We start from the raw sequence: 17,780 nt of genomic DNA, 5'->3' as shown, positions 1-17,780 counted from the left end.
TCCTCCCTACTAGAATCTAGTCTAAAATGATTGCCCACCTGGCTATTTCCTCCACATTCCGAAACAAAAGTTGTTCCCAACACATTCTAAAAACTTACTGGAAATTTTGTGTTTGCCATATTATTTTTCCAACAGATGTCTGGGTAGTTAAAGTCCCCCATTACTGTCAGGTCAAGTGACCTTACCCAGCTGATCACACAGCTCAGCTATTGATTCATGATTACTGAATACTAACATTAATAGTTCCATTTAATATTCTGTAATCAGTCTTACAGTTTTTTTTGTAAGAAAATGCAGTTTCCGCAAAATTGAAATTTTCCATGTGAAAAGTTTGATTTTCCCAATATTTTTAAATTTACTTTCAGAAAAATAAAACTAAACATTTTCTTTTGATTTGTTGAACTGAATCAAAATGTTTTGTTTCGGTTCAGTTCAATATTAAATTGCATCCTTGAGCTGCCACACTGCTTCATGGGAGCTGAAGTTCGAATGCCCATGTCCCCCCATTCTCTCTGTGCTGGGCTCCCTGGAAAAATGTACTCCCAGGATGCGTCATAGCCTGCCCTCCAGCTGAACTGCTGGGATGCGTCTTTGAAGATGTAGTCCTGTAGTCTCCCAGAGAGGAGAATGGGGCCATGGAGTACCAAAACAACTACTCCTGTGAGGTACTGCAGCAGCTCAGGCAGAAACGCTTCAATGTCTGAGTGAGCCTGAATGAAATGTTTAGCCATTTCTAAATCATTTTTTCTAAATTTCCCACTGTATGAAAAATTTAATATTTCAACAGTTTTGTCCCAATTCAGGGTGAAAACAAATGCTGTCATATTGAAATTTCCTGTGGGATGTAAATTCTGATTTTTGACCAACTCTACTGTCAAGCACTTATTGAGCATAGAGACTGAACTGCATGGTTCTCCAGCAAAAAAACTGAGACTTCTGACATTTTACCACAAGGAAGAGAGTTGTATTGACTCTATGTTATATTTGTTCTGTGGGCAAAGAGAGGACTTCAGTCTCCTGAGTATCAAACCAGAGACCTTTCACAAGGTCTAATATTAACACCAGAAAGTTGTTAAAAATAAATATTACAGTCTGAGTATAGTGTGCTTATAAAAACACATTACTGAGGTATGTCATGTGCTACTCGGAATGGTAAAAATGGAATAATCTAAAAATATTTTAGCGTGGATTTTTTATTTAACATTTTTGTCATAGCCTGTTCAAGACAAGACAAGATTATTATAGAAATATCAGACAAGATTGCAAGTTGAGATGCAGTTCAGCACTGTCATCTCAGGCTAGGTTATAATACTGGGAAGATTAGGCAAAAGGAGAAAAGGCTTATTTGTCCTGTTTTATTAAAAATATATATGCACTTATCTAAGTAGTTCTGTGGATCCTAGCAGTCCTCATTCAATTGAGCTTCACCAAACTAACTATGATGAGCTTACTGAAATCCTGAGATGAACCCAATTACTGCACCTCTGTGGTTAAGACAGTTGTCTACAATTCCAGTATAAGCTGCTTTTTTATGGAACATGAAAATAGAAGCTACTTGCAGCTGATACTTGACATATAAAGGCTTTGAGAATGCTCCCCGTTTCCCATGGTTTTTTTTCTAACCAAATTTGTTTTAAATCCATTTAGTCCCTATGGGTTGTATTACATCCTTTTGGTTGCTAAAAAACATAATTACAAGGACAAATTATTGAATTTTAAAGTGATCCTTGAGGATGCAATGCCATTATTTACATGGTGCAGTTGCATAGTAGTTTTTTTTTCACTAGATTATTTCTTATTTCTTATTTATGCTATACATGTGTAGTACTCCAGATAGATTATATATATATTTTAATACACAAATACCCACTGCTGCTGGTTCTGGAGGTATTGACATGATCAACACTCATTATATAATGGATAAGAGGCTTATCAGTTATTCTTGTTATCATATGTATAATTCATAACTGCCAACGTTCTTGATGCGGTTCAAGAGAACACACATATAAATAGTCCCAAAGGAGTGTGATCTTTATATATATTTTTTCTTTCTATTTTAATATTAAAAACAAGAAATGAAAGCGCAATCCTCCTATTTTAAAGTTACATTGTACAATCCCAGAGGAGCATGTAAATCCAGACCTCCAATATATACTTAAAGGAGAACTGCAATTTTTTAAACTTCTTTTAAGAGACAGATTTTCAGACGCTGTCTTCCAGACAAAGTTACCTACCTAAAGTTATGAATCAGTCTCAGTTCTTCCAAGATACTGAAGGACCCAAGGCTGTGAACTCAACCAGTATCAAAAGTCAACATTGGTCAATTATAGGGTGAATATAAATAACCCACACAAAATATCAATGTATTGAGCTTTCAATCTTCGTTGTCAGTTTATATTTTCCAAGCTTTTCCCCTACCCCAAATGGAAAGAGAGAGAAACTTAAATTAGACTTGTAGTTTATTGGGCCTCTAAAATGTGAAGCTCTATGGTCTTATGCAATCTTAAAGCCCAGCTGAGGTGGTTGTCATTGTTGCTGCATTCTGCTCCCAATTTGTTGAATTGTAGTGCAAGGTGATAGTTTCGGTATTGTTTTGGATAAAAAGTGTTATGTAAACATAAGGAATTAGACCTTGTTTTTTGTAGTATCTTGCTTTCTCATTTTCACTGTAATATATGCACAGAGCTGCATTGCTTTAGGGATTCTGGCCTGAAACTGTGATTGTGATGTTGTGATCACAAGCCCTCACAATCAAAGTTGGAGTAAAAGGGTTATGCTCATAACTATGATCAGGACGTTCCCATATTTGGGCTTCATCCAGCTACAGTTAGCTATGGAGATGAAGAGTGGGCCTACCCCTGCTCTCCAAAATATGGATTTGCAAACCCTGTAGATTTATGCTGTTTGAAGACTCACAGTTCTTAACATGGAAGCTCCCCATGATTCTCAAATTACCTTCCTTCCTGCTGCATTGCATATACCCATTGTAATGATCTCCTGCATATTGTAGTGGTGTTATAGGTTCTTACTGTTATTCTAGAATGCAGATTTCAAGCTATGTTAGAGCACTGCTGGATTTGGCCCATCAGTGTTTTATGGACCTAAACTGCTTCATTCCATTGAAGGGTTTTACAAATGATTTCAGTGTAGGTTTTCTTCTTGTGGCAATTTTAGACAGAGTTTTATTTTTTCTATAGATCTGTATAAACTATTCTCTTTGTATAAGGCTTTGACTTCAAAATGGGAAATTGTGCTATAAAATATAACTACATTTTGCCCCTTTCTGTTTTTCCTTTGTGGATTTTTCTTTCTCTACCCCTTTTTAATCATAATTCTGTTTTCTTTCCCTGTCAACATATGATTTATTTTACATAAACTTATTATGTGGCATCTGAAAAATGTGTGGGTCATTAGGGTTTATAATTTATTATTTTAATTTATTTCAGGGAGCAGGGTTGCATTTTTTAAACTAGAAAGATAATTAACATAATACAGTTTTAATGATGACTTTATGATTTTCATAGGGAAAGTTTTAGAGGAGGCCTTAGTGAGTGTTGAAAATCTAGCCCTCATTTTCACTAAGTGCATAACACATGTAATTCAGATTGCATTTTCAAAACAGCTCATCTCTCATTAATCTGCCTAATGGGAATCTGGAATCTCTTGAAAATCTGACCACTTATTAGATACCTGTTAGGTGCTGACATTTTGGAAAATCGGGCCCTTACAATTCAATCCTGGAAGGTGCTTAGTGCTCTAACTGTGATCCAGCAAAGCAATTAAGCATATGCTTAACAAAGTATGTGAGTAGTTCCATTGACTGCAATGCATGTTCTTCAGGTTAAGCATATCTTTATGTTTGTTGGATTGGAGCCAGAGTGCTGAGCACCTTGCAGGATGGAGTGCTAAGGGCCAGATTTTCCAAAATGTCAGCACCCAACAGTTCTCATTTAGGTACCTAATAAATTTGTTAGTCTCTAAGGTGCCACAAGTACTCCTTTTCTTTTTGCGGATACAGACTAACATGGCTGCTACTCTGAAACCTGTCTTTATTCTATGTATCTCAAACTAGCATACATTTTTAACTAATGCAAAATGTTGAGATTTCATTTTTTATTAGCATTATTCAAATATAACATTTGAAAATTTCAGTGGGCAGATAAATTATAACTGATTTGTAGGATAACTGTATTTGAATATTTTTAGTGGGTAACTGATTTTAAGTGGCTACAAACAGAACACAACATTACAGCCCCACTCACTGTTGGGCAAACCAACCATGAGCACACAGCCTGAGTCTCTCAGACAGGTGCTTGAGTATTTCTTTGGAGTAAAAGGGTGAGGAATCCTTCTCCCAAGGTTGCAAAATGGAAGTGCAGAGAGAGAGGGGCTAACTCAGACTAATGTATCCTCTGCATGCTGCTGAGCTGTTAAACCCTCACAAAGCTAGTCACCACATCATGCAGGGAGAAAACACCGCATGCGTAGACCCATCAAATCTTGTAACCCTTTGCAAAGCAAAAACTGATTTTAATACTAGAGACCACATGGATTTGTATGCTTCACCTGTAGAAGTTGCACATGCAGGGGGTCAAAATTTGTACCATATTTAATGGAAAGGACAAGTAAGATATATGTACCTCTAATTGCATTGTAGGGCTACCATAGTTGGAAATGCCATATACATCACAATGAAGGCTGCATTGGGTTATTCATTTAAAGCAGAGTCAAGATCACCTAATTAAGCTTGAAAATACACAGGAAATAAACATTTAATATGGACTCTCAAAATAAAGACGGCAGTGTTCTAGGTAGTTTTCACCCTCCTTTTAACCTCTGAGCTTCCCCATCTCCTGTCCCCTCCCACCATGACTCAGTGCCCACAAGCTGGAGGCATGGAGGGGGCAAAGTGAAAGGAGACATGCAGGTGAAATCACTTGGCTGCTGAAACTTGTTGCTCTGCAATGGTGGCAGTTTGTCCATCTGGCAAACCACATATGCTTTGTCCTATTTCACACAATTTACAAGGTCTGTTGGACTGGGACTTCCTCTTCTGTAAGGTATATCCACGAAGGATTGGGGGTTATCAGTTTGGGTGAGGAGCTGGCAAGGTTTTAGTTATGGAATCAATGAAGCAGACAGGGCAAAAGGCCTAGAGACCTCAGGAGGCAAGATAAACAAAGGAAGGGGAGTGCGAGTCCCTCTGACTCTGGGGTCCTACTGCTGTCCCAATCTCTAGGTCTGCTTCCTAGTTCTTCTTTGAGTACTGGCCTCTAAATGTATTCTGCTGTGGGGTACGCATGTGCTTCAGGCATCTGAGACCCGAAGATTTTTTCCAGTAGCGTCTGTTGGTCCATGCCTGCAGTCTTCCTTTCCTTATGCTCTGAACCAAGGGCATAAGGTGTGACGTGGACTGATAGCCTCTCTCGTTTCTTCTTACTACTGAATGGTCTAAGATGGAGACTTCCAGTGTCCACGAACTGTTCCTTCAATATTGAATCTGTAAATAGAAATACTGTAAATATTTTAGATAGAAAATATTAATTAGTTATTAGTTAAGTGAGTTAGCCAAGTTACTGAGTATTTGCCCGACATCCACTTTGACCTACCCTTCCCGGTATGGGACACTAATTATGCCCAGGATTCCAGGCGTCAAGAATAGAGTCTCCTGGCCCCTTTTCTTCCGGTTAGTGATGATAACCAGAGGTGCCTCTATTATCTTGTAGAAGCCCATATCTCTGCCAAGTGCAGTATCTGTCCTCCTTCCTGCCCCAACCCCAACAAATGCCAGAGTTCAGGTTTAGAAAACACCTTATGGAGCATGCTCTGAGGCCTCAGTTGGAACTAAGCTTCTGGTAGTACTTGTGGGACACTCCTCAATGCCTCTGTCTGATGCCTCTGCCTGGGGATTACAGTGGATGAGAAGCTGGATATGAGTCAGCAGTGTGCCCTTGTTGCCAAGAAAGCCAACGGCATATTGGGCTGTATTAGGAGGAGCATTGCCAGCAGATCTAGGGAAGTGATTATTCCCCTCTATTTGGCACTGGTGAGGCTACACCTGGAGTATTGTGTCCAGTTTTGATCCCCCCCATTACAGAAGGGATGTAGACAAATTGGAGAGAGTCCAGCGGCAACGAAAATGATTAGGGGGCTGGGGCACATGACTTACAAGAAGAGGCTGAGGGAACTGGGGTTATTTAGTCTGCTGAAGAGTGGGGGCGGGGATTTGATAGCAGCCTTCAATTACCTGAAAGGGGGTTCCAAAGAGGATGGAGCTCGGCTGTTCTCAGTGGTGACAGATGACAGAACAAGAAGCAATGGTCTCAAGTTGCAGTGGTGGAGGTCTAGGTTGGATATTAGGAAACACTATTTCATGAGGTGGGTGGTAAAGCACTGGAATGGGTTACCTAGGGAGGTGGTGGAATCTCCATCCTTAGATGTTTTTAAGGCCCGGCTTGACAAAGCCTTGGCTGGAATGATTTAGTTCGTGTTGGTCCTGCTTTTAGCAGGGGATTGAATTAGATGACCTCCTGAGGTCTCTTCCAATCCTAATATTCTATGACTCTATGATGTGTACAGGGAGTCTGCCCAGCTTATAAGGCTCCTCATCTTAGGCTCAGGACAAGGCTAAGAAACCTTCTTGAAAGCCTAGAGAAAAGTCTACCTCCAGATCCATTTCAAAGAGAAGGGCTGATTCCCCTACACCCTCAAGGTCGGGTGATTCTTCACATCTGGTTCCAGGAAGCTAAAAGCCCATAAGGATCATGGTCTTGACTAACAGATTTTGAAGACTAAGAGCTCCTCCACACTGGGATCAAGTAAAGAGAAGCATGTATCTAGGACCAGTACAAACTCTAATACCCGCTAAGAACATAGAAGCACTCCATATATCATCAGCACTGGAATGCACTTCCATGCTGGCACCGAAGGTTCACAGGCAGGAGACTCTTCAAACCCTGGTTGTGGGTGACAAATACACCATCCTGCTGGATCTGGAATCTCCGCTCCTATCTGATCTGGTGCTTACAAGAGAGATCCTGACACCATTGGTCGTATGTTATGAGAGAAATTGATCTTGCATCCCCTCTATAAGTTGGGGTATTTCTTCATCAGTGGTTTTGATGGAACCATTTCTGGTGTTGAAGCCAACGTTCTCCTCATCAGGTGATTCTGTTATGGGAGGACTATTATCACCTCCACTGAGAGATGTCAACCCTGATAGAGCATCCAGACTTTCCTGGGATCCACCACGACCATGTAAAATGGGATACTCCCCCGGAGATTGGTGGTACCCTATGCCCTGTGGGTCTCCTCAGCCCATGAACTTACTGGGTATTGTGGGACCTGTATGTGCATTATCCAGAATGCGTACAGTTTCATCAAAACGCACACCATCCTTCTCTGAGGGCCCAGCCTGAACTCCTCCCAGAGCCCATGTCGGAGGAAAAACCTGATTTAGCAGTACCTCCAGTACCTCGGGCATATCGTCTTCCTCTCCTGACGAGGCAGTTGCCCCAGCCTTTTCTCCACTGAACGATTGCAAGCAGTTCCAGCAATTGTTCAGAAAGATTACTGATGCCCTCCAGATTTCCCTGGAGGAAGTACAAGAGTCATCTCATGACATCTTGGACATTTTGAAGTTGGGGTCTGTTAGAATAACACTCTAGGTCCACGAGTCTATCCTAGAGCTGCCTAAGGTAGTGTGGCATGCCCCAGCCACATGCACACCTACTCGTAAGAGGGCACAAAGGAGGTACTTTGTTCCAGCCAAGGGAGCAGAGTTTCTGTTCCTATATCCTGCCCCAAACACCCTGGTTATTCAAGTCAGTAAAAAAAGGAGTAGACAACAACATGTCAGATCTACCCTTGATGATCAGAAGGCTAAATGCTTAAACCTCCAAGGGTGAAAGATGTTCACATTTACCAGCTGCCAATTCTGAATAGCAAATTATCAGGTGCCACTTGCAGAGTATGATTTTTTTAACTACTTCAAATTTGTGGAATTTAGGGACTAGCTCCCGCAGGTAGACAGAGCACAATTCCAGGCTCAGATTGAAGAAGATAGGCTGGTATCCAGGTCTTCTTTTCAAACAACTGTAGATGCAGCCTCTAGATTGATGGAAACTGCCATTGTGATGCACTGGGTATCCTGGCTTAATTCCCTGGATTTTCCCAGGGAAGTTTGCTGTGGAGAATTTGCCCTTTTAGGGAGAAAACTTGTTCAGACAGAACACTGGTGAGTCATTGCACTCATGGACAACCCTCTGTTCCCTAGGTATATAGGAATATATATTCCCTAGGTATATAGGAAATCTCATTGGGAAGTAGTGACATCTACCTCATCTCTGCACAGTTTTTTAGCTACAAATTTATGTGAACATAGAAAAATCCACTTTAACTCCAACACAGCCCATAGAATTTATTGGACCAACTCCAGACTCAATCAGAGCCGTAGCTTACCTCTCTATGGACAGATTTTAGTTGAGAAACATTCCTTGTCATCAACTCAGAAGGAACCCACAAACATTGGTTCAGGCATGCCTCATCCTGCTGTTTATGTGACACTGTTTGCGAGGCTCCACCTTCATTGTCTACAAGATTGGCTTCAAACAGTAGGCACAATATACACACGTTACTTACCTTCCAGGGTACAAAACTTTCTAGCTTGGTGATAGGACAGGGAACAGGTGTGGATAGGAATTTCTTTTTCTCTGCTATCTCCTCAAAAAACATAGCTCACAGAAGCCCTTATGGGTTGGGGTATTCATCTGGACACAGAAATAGCTCAGGGAATGTGGACTTCTCATGAGACCAAGATGTATATAACTCTTCTGGAGCTGAGAACAGTTGGAAATGGTAAATGCTTTACCGTTCATCCAATTCCATGATGACAGACAATATGACAACTATATTCTACTTCAATGAACAAGGGGAAGAAAGATCTATCTCCCTACTCTTTATAACATGTTTAAAACAAACAAAAGGAAGTATTTGTTCACACAACATACAGTCAACCTGTGGAACTCTGTGTCAGAGGATGTTGTGAAGGCCAAGACTATAACAGGGTTCAAAAAAGAACTAGAAAAATTCATGGATGATAGGTCCATCAATGGCTATTAGCCAGGATGGGCAGGGATGGTGTCCCTAGCCTCTGTTTCCCAGAAGCTGGGAATGAGTGACAGAGAGATGGATCACTTGATGATTACCTGTTCTGTTCATTCCTTCTGGGGCACCTGACATTGGCCACTGTCGGAATACAGGATACTGGGCTAGATGGACCCTTGATCTGACCCAGTATGACTGTTCTTATAAGGAGGTTGTGGAATTCCCCCTGTGAAATTGTTATAGTCATCATCAGATTATCATGTTAGCAGTACATCTTCCAGGAATACACAGCATTCTGGTGGATAGTCTCAGCAGATGCTTCTTGACAGAACATGAATAAGAGATCCACAACTCAGTGATAAAAGATATATTCCAGCTATGGGGATCCCTGTCTTTGAATCTTTTTGTGTCACAAGACAAGAAAAAAATGCACTATGTGCTGCTCAAAGAACACAAAGTCAGAACTCCAAAGAAGATGCCCTTCTAATTCCAGGGATGGAAAATGTTATGTCTGCCTTTCCCTCCCATCCTACCCTTACATCAAGTTCTCCAGAGAATCTAATAGGGCACAGCAGTGATCATCCTCATTGCTCCCAGATGGCCAAAATAATTGTGGTTTCCCCTTCTTCTCCATCTGTCATCCTGTCCACAGATTAGCATCTAACCTTTCCCATACCTCCTGATGCAGGACAAGGGCAAGGTCAGGCATACAAATTTTCACTTCAAAGCCTGGTATTTGGATGACTGTCAAACCCAGAGCAGAAAGATTCAGCAGCTGTTAAAGCCATCCTGAGCAACACGAGGAAGAATGCACCAGGCGGTGTTACTTAGCCAAGTTGAAAAGATTCTCTGTTTGGACTAACCAAATGTTCCTAGAGGAGATGGACGTTCCCACTATTCCGGACTATCTGCTTACCTTGAAGATGCACCCAGTGAGTGTGTAGTTTATGAAGGGTTTACTCAAAACCTTCTTATCAATGATTAGATTCAGTCCTTCATGGGATCTTAATTTGATCCTTTCAACACAAACTAAGCCACTATTTTAATCACTAGTGACATGCTCACTATCCCATTGATCTGGGTAGGTTGCCTTCCTGCTGGCCGTCACTTCAGCTTGATTGGTAGGCGAACTTGGGCTCTTCTGGCCAATCGACCCTACGCCATATTCTATCAGGTTTCCTTGAAACTGTGCCCTAAATTCATCTCCAAAGTAATATTGGACCTCCACATTAATTAAACTATACACTTACCTGTTTTTTTTCTTAAACCTCATATTGCCAATGAGGACCAGACTCTCCATACATTTGGACATTCGTGCTCTATCTTCAGAGAAAAATCCCTTCAGGAAATCACTGAAGCTATTTGTTGCCATTGTGGAATGCATGAAAGGACAAATGATGTCTCCTCAAATACTGTCCAAGTGGATTTGGGGCTGTATTTTTCTCTGTTACCAGTTATCTGATGCTCCACCACACAAAGTGAAGACCCGTTAAACCAGAGCAAAGGCTGCTTCAGTAGCTTCACTTTGGGAAGTTCCATTCATCGACATACGTAAAGCAGCCACGTGGAGTTCCATTCAGACCTTCACAAAACACTACACATCTCCTCAGCTAATGTGTCCTTTGGATCAGTGGTCCTACAGTCTTCAATATTGCAGGGGACCTCAGACTCCCTCTCACCCTTCTTGAGTGCTTCTTGTCAGTCACCCACACAGGATACACATAGGGACCAGCACGTGAAGAAAGAGAGGTTACCAAAGTTCCATAACCAGAGTTCTTTGAGTTGTGTGGTCCGTGTCTGCATTCCCCTCCTTCAGATTGCAGAATTTATACACAGTAGAGAAGGAACTTCGTTCAGAGCATGAGGAGAGGAAGAACATGCCCAGACCGATGGAAATTACTAGCACAAGTCTTCTGGTCTCAGGCACATAGAGTGCATGCATACCCACCAGTAGAATACAGATAGGGATGACATATTTCTAAGAGCTCTGATTACGGAAGGTAGGTTACTTATCTTTTAGTTCCATGGCTCTAATTCCAAGCATACTTTCCAGTTCCAAGTCCCACCCTCCATTCCTCTAAATCCGTACTCCATTCCACAGGAAGGTCCTTTTTGATGTTTACTTATTTAAACACATCCAGCTCCTCAAATTGCACAACTTTAACTCCAACCTCAGGATTAAAGAGGTAGAAATAACACAATATCAATTTTTTTCAGTAACACTACTCTTGTTGGTAAATGAAACTATCTTACTGAGTTGGAAATTAAGGTGACTCAATTTAGTGAAACTCCGAGGAGTTCTATGTGTTAATTGAGGTTGGAAAGTAAAGGGAGTTTGGTGTAGGCATAAGGATTCTGAAAGTACATTTGGGTTTTGTAATGTTTGGATAGCAAGGCTTTGAGGTTGGTATGGATGTTAATATCTTAACTGGTAGTTTCTTTGATGTTCGTGATTGCATTGCCACCAATATAACCTTAACACTATAAGTTATTTAAGTTATTGGACACATTTATGGTATATAAAAATGTTCTCTTAATAAAGTACATACAACACTCCTTACAAACTGTAGTTCATGTATACAAATCATGAACGGAAAGTTATCCATCTCCATAATTGGTGCAATAGTGGACACCATGTCAGCCTATATGCTGCTTACTTTATATCTGATGTCAAGGACTAACCAATGGCCTTCCCTAGAATGACCTTTGTTTTAATACCCTTTTGAAAACAAACCTTATTATAGATGAATCACCAAATGGCTACACTGTGTTTGCTGTTTAGAAAGTTCATTTGTAAAGCAGTTATAATTCGGATTTGTTTAATCTGATCATTTAGAAGGATAATTTCTTTGTTTTATGACTGTTTTTACATTTATCAACTCTTCATGTGACTCAATTGTTCTTTTTTCTGACTTGCCTTCTTTGTTAACCCATATGTTTTATAAATAACATTATATCAATTGTCCGTGTTTGGAATCAACTTCAATCAATGTGCTGTTGCTTGTCTTCCATGGGTATACTGTGTTTCTTTGTATGTTAGAAGCTTTTCAACATTGCATTTCCTTTTCTTTAAGCAACTTCATTATTTAGGTTTCATTTTACAAGCACTTTAGATGGTTTTAGATTTTAAACGAGTAATGGACTGATCTTTTATTGACTTTCTTCTTCATTTTCCTTTTTTTTTAGTATAAACAAGTGGAACAATACATGTCATTTCACAAGTTACCTGCTGACATGCGCCAAAAGATCCACGATTACTATGAACACCGTTACCAAGGCAAGATCTTTGATGAGGACAATATTCTCAATGAGCTCAATGATCCTCTTAGGGAGGTAAGACGAAAAGAAACAAGCAAATAAAAACAGTTCTGCTTGATTTTCCTCCCTGGTGTGGGAGATTTCTATGCTAAGAAAAAAATTATTTCTGTGGCCATTCTGTACTATTTTAATCTCTTTAGGTTCTTCTACTACACTTGTCACCAGGGTATCTGAACACCTATCCATGAACAACAATATATGAATAGGAACAGAAATTCTATACTAGATTGCTGCATAAATTGTAAATGTAAATAACTGGTCAATTAGTTGTGTCCATTGATGTACCCCATATATTGTACATATACAATATATATTGTCATAGCCCTTATTTGACCATGCAAGAATGTTAGGGCAATTAAAACCTATTTATTATCCTGTTCAGCTAAGTAAGGGCTGCTCAGATTGTGTCTCCATCACAGTGAACAGGGCATGGGCTAGTCACCTGATACCCTTCTCTGCAAGCATGGTGTTGGGATGCGACAAAATGGGATGGCAATGGGAGAAGCTTTGGTACTACCCTTCTACATGCTAGACAGACTAACTGCATGGAGGAAGTAAACTGCTTTAGAAAAATGGGCAGGAGGGGAGCAGTTTCCTCGCTAATAATACTACTACTACTACTACTACTAATAATAATAATATAATATTAACTTACATAGCATTTTTCATCAGTAGATCTCAAAGTCCTTTGCAAGACAGGTCAGTATCATTAATCCCATTTTACAAATTGGGAAACTGAGGCATTGATCTGTGAAATCACTTGCCAAAGCCACTGTGACTACAAAAAGAATCAAATGGCGAAAAGATATAGTCCTTTTCTGGAAGAAATAGCCTGTTCTGTTTTTTAGTTTGGATGAGGGAGGCATTATGGAGTTCTGTGGAGGGGGATATTGAGTGGGGAGAAAGAAAGAGTTAATTAATATTAACAAAGCTATATATTTAACAATTATATACAGAAGTTCCTGTGTCATGTACTCCTCGACTGGATGGTAAGTCATTGTCAACCTACTCAAGTCTGTGTATGTAATCCTAATACCCTCTAGTGGCTGCAGTCTACAGAGGATACCTTCTAAGGAGGAGGAACTGGGAAGTATAGCAGGAGACAGAGAAAAGGGGAAGATGAAGGAAAACTAGAGAGCAGAAGATGAAAAGGGAAAGGGAGGAAAGTAAAGAAAAGAAGAGACATGAGAAGGAAAGAAGGGAGAGAGAACCACCTATCATGATAATTCCACCAGTTTGTGAAATTGTCATGGGTTCTAGTGGGTGCCTTTTAGTATTGCTACCATGGGAGGTATAATGCTGAATGCCCCACATCATAACTCACTACAGTGCCTCATGGCAGCTGTACAATTTGGAAAGATGTGTGAGGGGTTTTGTTTGGCAAGGCTTGCAGTAAACAAGACATTTCATCTTTTACAATATTTTTTCCCTAGTGCCCATGAAAAGATTTAACTTTGGTGTTTGCTCCTGACATTTTGGGTAAAATAAAAATCATAGAAATAACCTAGTCTGTCACCCTGCTAGTGTAGCATTTTTCTCTTGCATAGGTATTAAAGTGATTCACAGAGAGTTAATTAAAATAATAGTTTGTTTTTCTTCACTAGTGAAGGTAGGTAATTCAAATCTGGCACATCTTTAGAGAAGAAGCTATGTATTACCAGCTCCTAGTGTTTACCCAAATCTCCCAATATAGTTTTCATGGAAATTCCAGGCTCTCATTACAATAGTATTCCAGCTGCCAGCACAGCAATTTATATGTACTGTATGTTACACTCTTATATTAATGTCAGATCTCTAAACTACTAGCAGTGAAACACACATTATGTGAATGCATTACAAAATCTTGTGCAATTTCCAAGAAGAACTCAAAATGGCTGCAAGCCATTTTTTCAACTGTAAACTATGTTATGTTTCAGCAAGATGCACAAATAGCATTGTTATCAGCTTATAATATAATTGCTTGATTGTATTATCACATGGAGTCTCCCGTTCTCATTATGGTGCCCAGTTCACACAAGCAGTGTTTAATTGAATTCCTAAAATCTGAAATGCATTTTTCCTTAGTGCCTCACTCCTGTCAGCAACAGAAATACTAAGTGTTGGTAAACCGACTTCCTTACCTCACAATAGACCAAATTCTGTACGAAGTTACATCCCTGTAAATCCAAAGTTACTCTAGTATGATACCATGGAAATCATAAATTATTGTGTGACTGAGAGCAAAATTTGGCCCCATAACTTTTTGTGGATGACAACTACCTGACTGTTTCAGGAGTTTTATAATATGTTACAGTTATACATCACTCACAGTGTACCCATATTCAAACGTATCTATTATTTTGTAGATCTGAAACTCTGTTGGATTATTTGCACTGGCTCTTCATGTTATTTGAAGTGCTGTTCATGAAAGTAAGAGCAGAATGCACGGTGAAAATACACCTACACTCTACTCTGTGCATGATTGAGAGGGGGGATTTTTTTCCTTTCTTCTCTCCAATTCTCTTTTTTTCCTTTCTTCTCTCCAATCAGTATATAAGATTCCTAACACCTTGACATCTAAGTTCCAGACAAAATTATGAAGGAACAAGAAGTCCAGAAAAAAGTGATCTAGACCAGAGATAGTAAATCTTTGGCTCCTGAGTTGCTTCTTTTGGTTAAAAAAATCTATTGTTTGTGATCTTTTTTTTTTTAACTTGCAAAGGGTCATAAGCTAGTCAAATGAAAACCATTTTTTTTCTGGAAAGACCCTAGGCATTTCTCCTCAATGAGGGCTATTTCTCAAACAAATTATAAATTTTATCCACAAAACTTTTCAGCTGCAGAGCAGTTAAAAATGTATTGATAACACAGCAAGCTTATATTTTTTTCACTCCCCACATATTCAAAAACAACACAAGCAAGTTTGTTCAAGCTTGAAAAATAACTTTTGGAGAGAGACTAAGCAAGGAAAAGGTGAGAGTTATGAGCAATTGAAAACATGGAGTAAGAGTGTATGAAATGTTAACTATGGAAGCCACAGCCTCTACGATATATGTTGTAATTTCTTTTGTTTTAATATTGTATATTGGGGAAAATATCATTTCAGCTGAATACTTCCATCAGGAGCTACATTGTGCACCTGAAAGATTAATGTCCTAATGAAAATGTTGCAAGTGTTCTTGGAAAAATGTCAATATTGAATTAAAGGCTAGAAACCTAAAGGAACACAGACATGGTGGTAGTGAAATTGACAGAAGCAGGCTTCTCAAAACTGGTGACAGCATTCTAGTGGCAGCTCTCTCATTCAGTCCTAAAAACATCATTCAGATTGGTTTAGGTCTTTCAAAGAATATATTAGCTGTTACTATATTACAGACATTTTTGTATTCCAGGTATTGAGGTTTTTTGTCGTTCTTTTACTATTCAACCATAAATTGGCTCTTCAGCAGTTAAATGCTGAGTACAATTCTTCTAGGTCTTAAAGAACATGTCCCATTTCATCTGCCACCAACTGTAGAAGGCAAAATCCATATAGTAGTTAAAACAAATATCCGATTGAATATATTCAAGTGTAAATATTTACAGAATTTATTAAGTGTTATTGAATTTTATGTTTTTATACCTTGAATTTAGCACAGCATGAGAATCAAACATTCATAATTTAAGCAGGGCACATTTACCAAGATGAATGTAGCTTCTGATGAAGGCATTCATCTAAAAACATGATTTCCTCATATACAGTAAGGAGAACAAAAGAAATCACACCAAGTACAGCATAATTATAGCAGTCACATCAGCAACTGCTATAGTAAAGGTCACACAATGGTTTCTATTCTAACTCCTTGTTTTCTGTCTCTCAAATGCTCACGTTTCAGGCTAAAATTTTTCAAGTTTTCCCTTGCTCCAAAAATGATTTTTTTGCAAGTTTGAACAAACTCAGCTCAGTCATTTCTGAGTCTGAGAAAAATATGGAAAATATAAGTGTTGCATTATATAAAAAAAACCTCTTGCCATCACTTTTCAAAATAGCTGTACAGCTAAAAGGGCTAAAGGTCAGAAGTGGAAATTTTCATGGAATTCTCTTCTATTCAGGTTCTATATACCCATCAAGATAAGATGTGAGTGTCCTCACTGAGGAGAAATTCCTTTACTTTGTATGATAGATAATTTGATCTTCATTTAACTGAGCCCCTGAAAATTGTATACTGATCACAATAGACTTTTTGACTAACTTAATAAAATATGCAGTTATGGAAGGATTTGCTGCACATGTGTGAGTAGCTAACTTAGCTGTATAGATAAAAAATGAAGTGATGGATATTTCTGTGAATTGGCAGGGACACCTGTAACAGAGGAAAAGCCTCCTGACCACTTTATAAGTGGCAATAGGGTTGAGAGTGATTTAATGCACACTTTGTAAGTTGTGCAATGTGAAACTCCTCTCAGATGTACCCTAGGTGCTTCACAGTTGGGAAAGGGATGCATTTGCCTTTTGGTACATGACCATGTCATTAAAAACCAGGTTGTATTCACAAGGAGTTAGAGTTAAGGTTGTACACAAAGGGTAGATAGAATATATCACAGAATGGAATTTAAAAATCGTAGCTTTTGGCGACATGATTCCCATGAAAATGTAAGTAATGATCTACCATCAGATCCAACCACCTGAACCAGACCTCACCATACCTTCCATTCTTCTACTTTTGAAGCACTGCTTGAAAGGAGCTTCTAAAGTGAGAATAAAATATATTTTTGATTGGATTCAGGTTTAAAGATCTTAGAAATGTCAATCATAGCAGGGAAAAGTATATCCTTTTTTTCAAGCTGACTTCTTTGATCATCGTTCCAGCATCAGTGAGAGCCAAACATGTATTATTTATTATTTGAATTACCATAGTTCCTAGGAGCACAAGTCATAGACCACTACCCCATTGTCGTATTGGGATCCAGGAAGTGGGTGGGCGAAGCCTGTCCACTACTAAAGGATCTCCCCCCATCCTAAGAGGGGAGTCCACAGGACCTGGAAAGCCAAATAATTACGTAGGACAACTAATGAACAACAGGGATAGGGGTGCGGTTAAAGGGCCAAATGAAGGGAACCAGACGGGGACACCGAGCAGAGAACCCCGGACAGCGCCCACTGCTTCTCGAAGGTATTAAGGGAGTCAGCGGACGCCACCCAAAGGAACTCTGCCCGGAGGCGTGAACAGATGGAGGATCGGAAATAGGCCCTACAGTCACAGGAGACTCCATCGGCCAACCTCCTCACCCTGGTTTTATAGATGGCCACTTTAGCCAGGGGCAGGAGGAAGTTGACCAGGAGGTCCCGTGACTTGGTGGGCCACGGACCACTACTTCATTGTGCTAGGCACTATACA

At 39.6% G+C, this 17,780-nt stretch overlaps 1 protein-coding gene across 2 annotated transcripts in view; it reads left to right on the top strand.

The window, feature by feature from the left end:
- HCN1 (hyperpolarization activated cyclic nucleotide gated potassium channel 1) overlaps window positions 1-17,780 on the top strand; it is a 319,704-nt gene that overhangs the window by 239,757 nt on the left and 62,167 nt on the right. For both annotated transcript variants that reach the window (XM_038403929.2, XM_043515024.1), the window contains exon 5: window positions 12,292-12,438. In XM_038403929.2, the coding sequence (XP_038259857.1) occupies window positions 12,292-12,438 (147 nt within the window). The remainder of the gene's footprint in view (window positions 1-12,291; window positions 12,439-17,780) is intronic.

Source organism: Dermochelys coriacea, chromosome 5 (assembly GCF_009764565.3).
Source record: "Dermochelys coriacea isolate rDerCor1 chromosome 5, rDerCor1.pri.v4, whole genome shotgun sequence".
Classification (NCBI taxonomy): domain Eukaryota; kingdom Metazoa; phylum Chordata; order Testudines; family Dermochelyidae; genus Dermochelys; species Dermochelys coriacea.
Note: the sequence above shows the minus strand (reverse complement) of the source record. Positions and strands in the feature narration are given on the sequence as shown.